Source organism: Carcharodon carcharias, chromosome 13 (assembly GCF_017639515.1).
Source record: "Carcharodon carcharias isolate sCarCar2 chromosome 13, sCarCar2.pri, whole genome shotgun sequence".
Taxonomy (NCBI): Eukaryota; Metazoa; Chordata; class Chondrichthyes; order Lamniformes; family Lamnidae; genus Carcharodon; species Carcharodon carcharias.
The window spans coordinates 120,889,946-120,902,532 of record NC_054479.1 but is presented as its reverse complement, the minus strand read 5'-3'; the positions used below and the strand labels follow the sequence as shown (position 1 = coordinate 120,902,532).

Sequence of the window (12,587 nt, the reverse complement as noted above, 5' to 3'; positions counted from 1 at the left end):
TTTGCCCCCCTCCCCCTTTGAGGCACAACCTGGCCTGAGTCCCGTCCCCCGTCCCCCCCCCCCCCCAACAAATCCTACCCACTTACCTTAAACACTATCTTACCCTGGCTAGTGTTGTAAAAAGGGGACGTAGCCTCCTTGCATCCAACAGGGCTGCACTCGACACTAGGCACTCCCCTGATCTCGCCCAGCCTGAGTCGGAAGATTAGGCGAGACATGATCGAAAAAAATCAAAGATAAAAAACTAGAAGCGGAGTGGCAATCCAACTCAGATTGCTACTCTGAGGAAGTTCAGGCCCATTGTTTTGTAGAATACTGCAACTGTGATCAAAAACTTTTTAAGTGCTTCAGATAGACTTTTTCATTGAAATAATAAAAGACAAACTAGTGTGCGCAGTGGAATTTTTTTCTAAAGCTCGTAAAGTGACACACATTTCTCTAAACATCTTATATTGATAGTGTTTGTAAGAACACTTCCTTTTCATGCAAGGTGAGTTTGGGCGTGACTTTTGAAAATACTTTGGCAGTCCTAACTGCCTCTGATACTTATTTTTAGTGTTGTGATGTCTCTTTATATTTGGTTGACGAGGTAATTTAACACTTTTCTTTTAACTTTGAATGTTTGATTGTTAATTTCACTGGTGATATTCATGCTTTCATCTGTGTTCCAACCTTTTTCATTTCCAAGTCTATTTGCTTGTAGCATTCCCTTACAGTAGACCCGCAGGCATAATGTCTTGTAAGTCTTACAGCTAGTTATGATGCCAGAGACCTGATTTAACCTAAAATCTTCTGCCTGGGATTGCTGCAAACATGGGTAGTTTGAATCTGTTTTCCAATTTTACTAATTCCAGTTTCTTTTCCTCTTTTTATGTCCCACCCTTTTCCTTCCCTGTCCTTATCCACTCCTGTATCCTTTTTTCTCTCCCTCATAGACCACATAGCACACATCATAGAGCTGCTAGGCAATATCCCAAGACACTTTGCTCTTTCTGGGAAATATTCTCGGGAATTCTTCAATCGCAGAGGTAGTACCTCTTCTCTTTGAAAGGTCCTGTAACACAGACAGAAGTGGACAGAGGCTTCCATGGCAACTGAATTATAAAATTTTGTCCAAATTGTAGCTAAAGCTAATGTTTAATATATCGTTGATGACATTTCGAATTACTCTACCATTGAAAACAAATAAAATACAGATTACACTGACCTGTTGCTGGGAGTGTATTTCTGTATTGGAATCAGTTTTAAACAGTAACATTGCAGAATATGCATGAAGTTATAAATGCTGTGAACAGACACAGCTAAACCAGAAAAGTATCCTGCTGACAGACATATAGTAACCAATAATATCAGCCTAACTTTTTAGAGAAAAATCTTGCTATGCTCTTTTGAACTTGATTAATTTTTTTCATCAAAATGCTCATCAGCAGCTTTTAGCAATGCTGAAATAATCCCAAAGGTTTAAAGCATTAAAAGCAGAAATGTGATAAAGGTTTAATGTTCATAGGAGCCCAAGATATTTTGAGGCTATTTCAGTGCCAAGGATGAGACACTCTTGTCTGTACCAGGACTAGTATCACATGATGCATGCATTGTACTGATTAAACTGTTTTTGTTTTGCTGGCAATATTCTTCAATGCAGATCACATAGCTTTGATCATTGAACTGCTGGGGAAAATCCCTCGAAAGTTCGCAATGTCTGGGAAATATTCCAAGGAGTTTTTCACCAAAAAAGGTAACAATAGTTATGAAGCACTGACTCAGTATATTAAATGTTCAGAGGTGATTTGCTTAGGGAACATATAAAAAAAATGTTCTTATCAAATTTTAATGATTGAACAGATTACCTAACGCTGCACTTAAGGGTGGATGATGTCTGGAGAAGTCAGGAGTGTCTGTCACGAAGCTGCTGGATGCTTTTTGAAATGCTGAGTGCCTCCACATTTCCTTGAGATTTGTTGCATACTTGGAAAAGCACACTGGTTATTGTACTACTTTTCAGTTTCAGTATCAATGGCTTTGTGCCCAATTTGAAGTGTAAATCAGACATAAGTAATAGGTTCTGAAAATAAATGGATATGTCAAGTATTTTAGGCAGAATTTATATGTGCATTGGCACAGTATTTGAGCCGGTCAGTGGCGGAGAGGGAACACACGCTGCTAACCCCGTTTTAAAACTGCCTTACCTTTTTACACTGGAGCCCTAGGACCTTGTCCTGGCTCCAGCTTGGATCCATCGATGAGGTGAATTGGGAGGCCCAGTGATGAAGCACAATTGTAGAGAAGCTTTTTCATCATGAACTAAAGATGAGTCCCTTGAGGTCAGTCACTGCTTTTAAATGGACCTGTCTTTGTTTTTAATTCTAGATCACCTCCTGGCCCAAAGATTGGTGTGGGAAGGATGGGCCTTGATTCATGGGGCAGTGGCATCGGTATTCAGGGAAGTGGGAGATATTCCGTTGGGAAGAGCTCCACTCAAACCAGGCTGGGACCAGTGTCCTGGCCAATCATATAACCAGTACTATGGATAGGGCTTTAGACCAACAGAGAGGGGTTGGTGGAGGAGGATTCAGGTGAAGAGTGATTTAGAAGTCCAAAGAGAGAACTCGAGGCAAAGGAACAGGGTAGCAATGTAGATAAAGATAAGTAGAATGGGACAGGAAGGAACAGAGAATTTAACAAAAAAAATGTGCATCAGTGAATAAGGTCATTGCAGGGAATAGTAATTTTTTAAAAATTAAATTAAAGGTTCTTTGTCTGAATGCATGATGCATCTACAATAAGACAGCTGGCACAAATAAAAGTAAATTGTTTTTGATTTAATCACAGTTACAGAGACATGGTTGCAAGATGATCGAGATTGGGAAATAAATATTTCAGGGTACACAATATTTCGAAAAGACAAACAAAATGGCAAAACAGTGGGGGGTAGCCCAGATAGTAAAGGGTGACGCAGGGACATTAGTGAGAAAGGATCTGGCCTCAGAAGATCATGAAATAGAATCACTATGGGCGGAAATTAGTAATAGTAAGAGTCAGAAAGCACTGGTAGGAGTAGTTTATAGGCCTCCTAACAGTAGTGATACTGTTGGAAAGAGCATTAAACAAGAAATTATTGGAGCTTGTAACAGGTAATGAAATAATTGTGAGGAATTCAATCTTCATATAGACTGGGACAATCAAATTGGCAAGGGTGCTCCCAAAGATGAATTTGTTAAATGCTTTTATGACCATTTTCTGGACCAATACATTGTGGAACTGACAAGGAATAAAGCTATCTTAGGTCTAGTATTGTGTTATGAGGCAGGGTTAATTAGTAATTTCATAGTAAAAGGTCCATTGGGAATAGTGATTATAATACCTTTGAATTCCATGTTACTTTTGAAAATGACATACTCCAATCGTAAACAAGAATCTTAAACTTAAACAAAGCACAGGTATGAGGGGAGAACTGGCTAAGGTTGATTCGGTAAATAGACCAAAAGGTATGGTGGTAAATGTTGATCCCTTGGAAGCAGAGATGGGAAAAATTATCATGGGGAATGAGGAAATGGCAGAGGCATTGAACAAATATTTTGAGTCTGTCTTCCCAGTAGAAGACACAAGTTGCATACCAGAAATAAAGTGTAACCTAAGGACTAAAAAGAGTGTGGAAATTAAGGTAATTAATATCAACAGAAAAAAAGCATTGGAGAAACGCAAGGAACTAAAATTTGATAAATCCCCAGGACCTGATGGCCCATGGTTCTAGAAGAGATAACTGCAGAGATACTGGGTATGGTAGCTTTTGTTTTCCAAAATTCCTTAGATTCAAGAACGGTCCAATCAGATAGGTATTTGGCAAATGTAACACCACTTTTCAAGAATAGAGAGAGAGAGGAAACTGGGAACTACAGGCCATTAGCCTAACATGAGTCGTTGAAAAAATACTGGTATCTATTATTAACAATGCACTTAGCAAAGTATAGAATGATTAGAAGAAGTCAACATGGTTTTACACAAGGGAAATCCTGTTTTACAATTTTTTTTTTTGAGGATGAAACTAGTAGGGTAGACAGTAGATCCAGTACTTGGATTTCCAAAAGGCATTTGAAAAGGTGCCATATAAAAGGTTAATACAAAAGATAAGGGCTCATGGAGTTGAGGGTAATATATCAGTATGGATAGAGCATTGGTTAACAGACAGGAGGCAAAGAGTGGGCTTAAACAGGGCATTTTCAAGTTCTCAGGCTGTGATTAGTGGAGTGCTGCAAGGATCAGTTCTAGGCCTTCAGCTATTTACAATCTAAATGACTTAAATGAAGAGAAAGAGAGAAATGTGTTGAAGTTTGGTGATAATACAAAGCATTGTGCAAAGGTAAGCTGTGGGGAGGATAGAAAGAGGCTGCAAAGAGATATAGACAGCCTAACTGAGTAGGCAACAAGATAGCAGATCGAGTATGATGTGGGGATGTGTGAGATTATTCACTTCGGTAGTAAGAATAGAAAAGCAGAATTTTTTTTTTTAAAGAGCGTGAAACTTGTAATTGTTGATTTCAGAGAGACTTAGGTATGCACGTACAAGGAGCAAAGAAAGTTAGCATGCAGGTGCAGCAAGCAATTAGGAAAGCAAATGGCATGTTGACCATTTTTGAAAGGGGCTTAGAATAAAGGAATAAAGATGTCTTGCTACAGTTGTACAGTGTTTTGGTGAGATCACATCTGGAATATTGTGTGCAGTTTTGGTCTCCATATTTAAGGAAGGATATATTTTTGTTGAAGGTGGCTCAGCAAAGGTTCACTAAATTGTTCCCTTGGATGGAGGGGGTTGTCCCATGATGAGAAGCTGAGTAAATTGAGCTTTTTTTTCCGGTGTTCAGAAGAATGAGAGAGATCCCTTTGAAACATACAAGATTCTGAAGGGGCTTGATAGGGTAGACACTGAGAATTTGTTTCCACTGGTCTGGGACTCTAAAACATGGAAGTGCAGTCTCAGAATAAGTGGTGGATGATTTAGGACTGAGATGAGGAGTGGTAAGTGTTGCGAAACTTTGTAATTCTGTACCCCAGAGTGTTGTAGATGCTCCAACGTTGAATACATTTAAGGCTCAGAAAGAAAGATTTTTGGGGTCTCAGGAAATCAAGGGATATGGGAAGCATGCAGGAATCGTAAACTTCAGATGGATCTGGCTATGTTACACAAAGAGTTAGTCAGAAAAAGTTAGAAGAATTAAAACTTCTTCTAACTTCTGTGTAACTATTGTAAAGACAAAGACCTCACACCCCTGAACCCCCAGAGGTCTTCCCCTATCCCCCTGACTGTTCCCCACACGTGGTATTCCCCATCTCCACCCTCCCCCCTGGCCCCACCTGACTCAATTCCCTCCTCCTATCCCAAAAGACCCAGGCCAACCACCCACCGACTCAACCCAGCAACCCTGCCCCTCCACCACAGGCCCGAAACAGCCCCCCTCCACCCGCCCTGACCGGACACCCACCTTTCTACCCAACCAGACGTCCCTCCCAATCTCCAACAACTGACACCTACTATCCATCCCACCCCCATTCTGCTCCGGTGTTGGCACCCCAACATACGCACATCCTCCTGATGTCCGACCCCTCCCCCACAGCCCCAAATCTTTTCCACTTAGCTTAGGCACTTACCTTCTCCCTGGCCTGTCAATTTCAGTCAGACCTTTAAACTTACCTCTGCAGAGAGAGAGAAAGAGATAAGGATTTGGCTTTAAACTTACCTGGTTTACGGCAACTAGTGCAATAAAAAAGGAGGCGTGTCCTTCTTCTATCTGACTCTGTTGGACTGCAACGCTGGGCTTCGGAGACAGCTGCGTTGTCTGGATCTCGCCCGGCCTGAGTTGGAAGGTCGAGTGAGAGGGCGAAACAAGCATGGAAGAAATTTAGAGTGAGTAATCAGGCACGGCATGGCAATCCGACACTGGTTGCCACTCTGAGGAAGTTATGGCCCAGTGTAAAATAAACAGCATTAAGTATGTAGCAAAGAGCCCAGCTTTATGTGGTGACAGGTGTCGACAGGACCATCTGTGAGCCATTACTGGTATACTGGAAGTTGCAGATTTGGGTCTAAATCAGGTCCCCCGAATTTCCAATGCCATCACGACCCTCAAATACCACATGGACTGCAGCGGTTCAAGAAGGCACCTCACCACTACCTTCTCAAGGGCAATTAGAGATGGGCAATAAATGCTGGCTTAACTAGCGACCATCCACATCCCATGAATGAATTTTTAAAAAGCAGTGATCATCTCAGCATTCCCCACTATTGGGGTTGGAAGATCTGGGCCATCAAGTTTTTTTAAAAAATAAGTCACTTGATAACCAGTTTATCCGTGTTTAGCAAATGTGGTTATGGAATAATTGCAATGCAGCAATGCTGTTTTGTTAAACCCTGTATTTAGCAACAATGTATATTTGGAGGTCCACATGCCGTATAAATGCACTTTGTATTGTTTACCATGAGTCAGTTCAACAGCGACCCTTTTATTTGCACGTGATGTAAAGTTTTATTGGTGTAGCCATTGGAAAGACATTTCAAAAAGGCCAAACATTCATCATGTAGAGCTTCTGGGAGTTTATAAAAATATCAGGTATTTCAGGGAATTAAGAAAGTGATTCTCAAATGACCTTCAGCAAGATAGCCGTGTTGCACTAAGCTAACTGACACATTTTCCTGTTGGCCCCAAGGAAAGCTAAGACAGTATTATGCCATGAAAGAAATATAAATTCAAGTTCAGGCAAGTATTACTGCTAAAAGCTTTCCTAAATGTTTTGCAGAATTGCCCATTTTTTCTAGGTTTAGCCCATGAATATGAAGGAAATGATTGTTTATTTTGTTTTGAAGTGAGAAATGGGGCAGGGTTGTTAATAATATTTTAGGAGTTTGAAAAGACCTGGAAGAAAATTTAAGACTCATGGAATTAATGGAAATTCAGATGGTTGGATTGAAGAAACTTTAGTAATAGAAAATGATGCTAAGTGGAAAAGCTTTGGCTAGAGGCAGAAATCGGATTGGAGTTTTGCATTTTACATTATTCATGAATAGTAAGCAAATAGAACTTCAACTAATTATGTGGAAAAAGATGACTACTGATGCACTGCTATCTGGTTATATGATAATTTTCAGGCTTTTGATAAATGTACTAAATATGGTAAATATGCAAGATTATGCACAGTGGAATATGAAGCATGAAATATAAGTGCATTATCAAAGGCAGAAAATTAATGTATAATTATTGCTGTAAGTATCTAAGAGGAATTAATTTTTGATAAGGTATCAATTATTAGGATCTGAGTCAAAGGTGTTTTATTCTAAGCCAAAAAGGCTAGTGTAAAACTTTGTATAGCTATTTTCAGAATCACTTTTGAAATATCCTTTTGAGCACTTTACCTCCAAAAGCCCATTTACACGTTAGTGTGACTTCAGAAAAGGAATGATATTTTTGACTAAGCAATTAAGGGACCAAGAACTGAACATGTTTATGTTGGAGATAAGTTTGTAAAGTGAAATGATTCTCCCCTTCAAAATAATGAGAAGTATTGATAATATGAATGCAAATAAATCATTTAACTTGGAGATGTTCATGGAACAGGAGTATGAAATTAACCAGTCTTGAGTCAGATTATTAATTGTTTCCCAACTAATAGTAAGTATGTGAAATAGACCTTCAGCAAAAGCAGTTAATACAATATTCATTCTTAAAGAAATCAAGTCATTTGATAAATATGTAAGAACAGCGTGGGAGTTATCAAATACACTTAGAAGGCACAATTGCCTCGTGGTTATAGAACATCGAGTTTTTATACTTCTGAAACATTGATTGGTCACCTGTAGAATTCAGATGGTCTGATGGTAAGGTTATGTTGTAAAGTTGAACTAACCCTTTTGAAGATTGCTTAACTGCTCTTGGTAGACTGAGAGGGTGGGGGATGGCATTTTACAGAATTTGACGTTGAATATTTACCTATGGTTTGTTGCCTTGATTGGAGCAGATTCAGTAGAACAGTCCCCAGGAATTATACAGCGAATCAAGCTTGGTAGATCAATGGCCTTTACTAATTTCAAACATTATGCTCTAATGACAAACGTCACTGCTGTGAAATGAGGCATATTTATGTTTTAGGCCATTAATTTCCATATAAACACTCCTGAAATGGATGCAGAGTAAAGATCCCTGTAGATTTCATACTCACGTAGGTATCCCCCTCTGGTACCAGTGTGGTATTATCCTTAGATTAGTTCTAATATTAGTTTCCATATCCTGCATCAGACAAAAATAAACCGATTGGCAATTTGTGCAGTGTTGTTAATTTCATGCTGTGGACCTGTGTCAACTAGGACCAAAGACTGCTGAGACTCATTTCATGTTGAAATATGGTCAGCAGTCTGATTTCATTTGGCCCCATATTGCAGAGTTGAAAGAGCAATGTGCTGTCTGACTAATTATCAACCAGTTCTAATTGGTGATGTTGTGATAAGGTTAAAATGTTACAATTTAATGAAGTGTAATCTGTTAATACATTTCTTTGGGTTGCTTTATCCTTGGCATTCAAAATTTTGCAAGCTATTCAGCTATTTCAATCAAAAATTTGTCAGGCACACAGCTACTCACTTCAATTTGAAACAGCTGAATTAATAATTAAAAATCTAACAATTCATTCATGTTCCTGCAGGTGTAAAGTTCAACTGAGGTGTAGAAAATTCCCATTCCCTTCAACAGAAAATAAGTTCTTGAAATACAATTTTTTAAAAAAACTATTGCTTTTCTTTTGAATGAGTTCAACATTTTATTCCTGAGAAAGGAAATATTGCCGAAGTTTTTGATCTTGCAGTCATCAGGACAAGTGCAAGAATGCCAAATTTCAAACAATCGCAACAATTTATTCCACATGAGAAAGGAGGTGCTGATTGGTTGGCATGTAGATTCTGATTGACTGAGGCATTGCCAGGAGAAAGCATTGGGGAACTACAGGCTCCCCATGCTTTCAGGTAATTCAAAAAATGCTCAAGACTTAAACATATTCCTTTTATTTGTAGAGAACGGGTCCCTGTATATGAATGTATGTCGCTTCTAGCAAGTGAGCTCAATTGATTATCTTAAATTGGTTGTTAGTGTAACTATTAGTGCACTCCGGGTTGCTTAGCAAGTGCTGCCCAATCGCAGAAGCACATCTAACAGTAGACATTTTGTTTTGAGTTTTTCATGCGTGGGCTGCTTGAGTATGGTCTGTACTTTGTCTATTATGAATAGCCAGAGGAACGGTTTGTTTGATGCGATCAACCAATCATTGAGACTGACAACCTATGTACCTGGAATCACACCAGCACTGAAATTCATAAATGACATTGTTCAATTATGTTGAAGGCAGACATCTTTTTGGACTGATGGCAGCATCCTGTTAGCGGAAAATACCACTCACGTTGACACAGCATAGTAGCTTGAACTGGCTTCCTTAACCTGTTGTTCAAATTTTTGGGATACTTTGCCTTTCCAGGGTAATTTGAAGTAGACCGAAAATGATGGCCTTTGCCCCATTTGTGAATTTGTGCGATACAGAAGAACAATTATCTGCTCAGGGTGGCCATTGTCCTGCAGGATAGCTTTGACGTGCTCTATTTATGCATCGAGCTTGCAAGGTGAACAAGTGGCTAGGGCCCGATTTATTATAAGATTGCCACCTCCAGGCACCTACTAGGCTTTGACCTCAGCAAGTGTGGGGGAAAGGGGTGCAGTGTACCCAATCTGCCCACAAGTGGTCACTTATATACTCAGATTGGCTACTTGCTGCTGCCAGGCTGGTAGCCCTTGCCACTTACACTCTGCCTCTGGTGAAATCGGCCAGAGACAAGAACTCTACCCAATAACCACCCACCCACCCCCACCGGCCTACCTCTATCCTGCCTGTACCATCCAAGCCACCTCAGCACATTGAGTAAGATTCTGCCCAGCATATGAGTATGCTGTAGAAGAAGATAATTAATACTCTCAACATTCTGTGATATGAATGTTTCATTTGGCACAAGAGTGCTCCCTAACTGCTCAACTATAGTTAGTTTCCTTTCAGTCACATCAAGAACTGGGCTGTTGTTGTGCTATTTATCTTCTTTCAGAATAGATGGGAGAATTTGGTGAGTATTCCATATAGTTTTTGGTATTTTCTATCATAGATAGTTAGAGGATATTTGTTAATCTTTGGCATGCTATTCTGCCCACTTCATGTATAAAGGCTGCAGTTTTCAGTTTATAGAAACCTACCTGATTATGGAAACTGCATCTTTGTTGTAAATGTTAGGCAATAGAGTTGCAAGAATCTGAAACCCAGACACATTTTGCTTTCAGGATTTGCTCCTGCCCTAATGTTAACCTTCAGTGTACTTGTGAATTTTACTGAGTGCTTTGTACTTTGTGCATAGGTGAACTACGACACATTACAAAACTGAAACCCTGGAGCTTATTTGATGTGCTAATAGAGAAATATGGATGGCCTCATGAAGAAGCTGTACAGTTCACTGACTTCTTGCTGCCCATGCTAGAAATGGTCCCTGAGAAACGTGCTTCTGCAGCAGAATGCCTCAGACACCCTTGGCTTGGTTCCTAGCAGCATTCGCCAGCTTTCTTCAAGGAGCCAATGATCACTCCAGTGTTCATCGTGGACCCAGCAAAGTGGCAAACTCTCAAACATCAGGTGTAAATCAGATGGCTCCAACATCAGACCATTGTTCACTCTGAAGTACTGTTAATGTTTGAAATTTTGCTTTTGTGCACTGTGTTTTGGGAAGGGTAGTTTTTGTCCCTAGCAAGAGGTAGTTGGCCAACTGACTGCTGAAAACAATTAACATGTCTTGATGCTTTGTTTCTTGTGTTGCCTGACCTTCTCAAGTTAAATTTCCTAACTGAAATTAATGAGAAAAATGTTAGTTTTTTTCATGTGTTTGGATATTTTTTGTACCTATTTATGAAAATTGTTTTAGCTGATGAGTATTAATATTGAATGACAAGAAGATAAAAGCAAGAAGCTACTGTATCAAGTAAGGAAGTAGCTGAGATATTGCAAAGTGCTGTACAATTGTATCCAATAGGAAAGAAGCATTATTCTTGTAAAATCTGTAGATTTTCCTGTAAAATATCTTTCGATAAAATACAGAAATGGGACTTAAACTGTAATGTGGCTAAGAGAATGCATGTTTTGCAGCTTGTCTACTGACAAAGGAGGCTGTGGAAATTTTACATTTGTTGCCTCAGTTAGTGTTGTATTGCTGAATCCAACCATACCTACAAACCAACAGATTAGTCCCAAAACAGCCCTTTAAAGGAGACAAGTTGCCTGACCCCAAGTATGCTTTGTAGCCATTGCAAAAGTCCCTTAATTGTTTTTTCCTTACTTATGAGAGCATACCTACAAGAATGAGCCCTTTTTAATGAAACTATCCTTACTGTGCTTCAGCATTGTAAGATATATATCCAAGATAAAAAATTGTGATTTCCTGTACTGAAGCTGGCAAAAGAAAGTAAAAAAGAAAAAGTGACTTTTCTATGTGCAGATTTACTATTTTGTCACAAAAAATTTATATGTTAAAATATTTTGTTGTGTCAGAATTCAGAAATAGTAGTCATTGATATGAAAGTGAAAATAAAAGTGGACATGATCAAACTTGTTTAAAACAATTTGCAGTACAGCAGACCCCACAGACTTTAGCATAAAAGGAAAGTTGATCTTAGTCTGTTAACAGCATTGCTTTCTCAGCATCAGACGGTGACGTAATAAATTGCACTGGTCTTTGTAGCTTTTTCAGGGATTAACAATGTAAATAGGAAGTATTTTTTTTAATCATCCATGTAAGCATTGCATTCTTGAAATGTAAGTTTAAATGTTTCCTGAGTTGCTGTGTATAATGAAAGATTTATTAGGTAACAGAATGTTGTGGTCGAATGCTTTTCTGGCATGTTCCATCTCATCGCGTTTTCTACTTGTCAGAACTTCAAGTGTGCACTAGACAGTCAATGATGTGAAAGTGAACTGGCTAGTTTTATTCCCATTTTCCACATTAATTATGGTGCCACCATTCCTAAATCTACCAATTGCTGGTTTATCCATCTGCCTTTGCAATAACTAGATTGTGGACAGAAGAATTCTGGTATTGTAACAATAGCCAATTGTTTGAGGTGCTTGTAACTGTCTAATTAAACTGTTTTGTTTCCACAAGTTGTGCTGCTCATTGGAATGGTAATGACAATATATTTTGCAATATTAACTTTCACAACAGCATTTAGTTGTACATGGAACAATTATGTTTTATTCTGGAATAACAGGTGGAAAATATCTGGCATTTTTCTCTTCATCCATTCTAATAATGTGTTAATTCTGTCCGCTTCCCCAAAAAAACAATGGCTTCCCCATCATCCACCAGGGGAAAATTATTTGAAACATCTGTTTCCACTTACAGATTAGGTAGCCTTCCATGACTTATATGACTGCAACTTTATTCTAAGTCTTGCCCTTGGTTTTATTTTTGTTCTGCCAGTTCGCTTACTAATTATTTGAAATGCTGTATTTCTGGGCTACTTCTTGAGTCT

The 12,587-nt window shown here is 39.0% G+C and overlaps 1 protein-coding gene across 11 annotated transcripts in view; it reads left to right on the top strand.

The window, feature by feature from the left end:
* Nucleotides 1–12,216, top strand: part of LOC121285811 (SRSF protein kinase 2-like) — a 246,803-nt gene extending 234,587 nt beyond the window's left edge. For 9 of the 11 annotated variants that reach the window (XM_041202654.1, XM_041202655.1, XM_041202660.1 and 6 more), the window contains 3 exons: nt 936–1,028; nt 1,643–1,735; nt 10,427–12,216. In XM_041202654.1, coding sequence (XP_041058588.1) covers nt 936–1,028; nt 1,643–1,735; nt 10,427–10,611 — 371 coding nt within the window. In that variant the 3' untranslated portion in view covers nt 10,612–12,216. The remainder of the gene's footprint in view (nt 1–935; nt 1,029–1,642; nt 1,736–10,426) is intronic. The other 2 variants (XM_041202657.1, XM_041202656.1) reach the window with 2 other exon arrangements.
* Nucleotides 12,217–12,587: the final 371 nt, after the last annotated feature.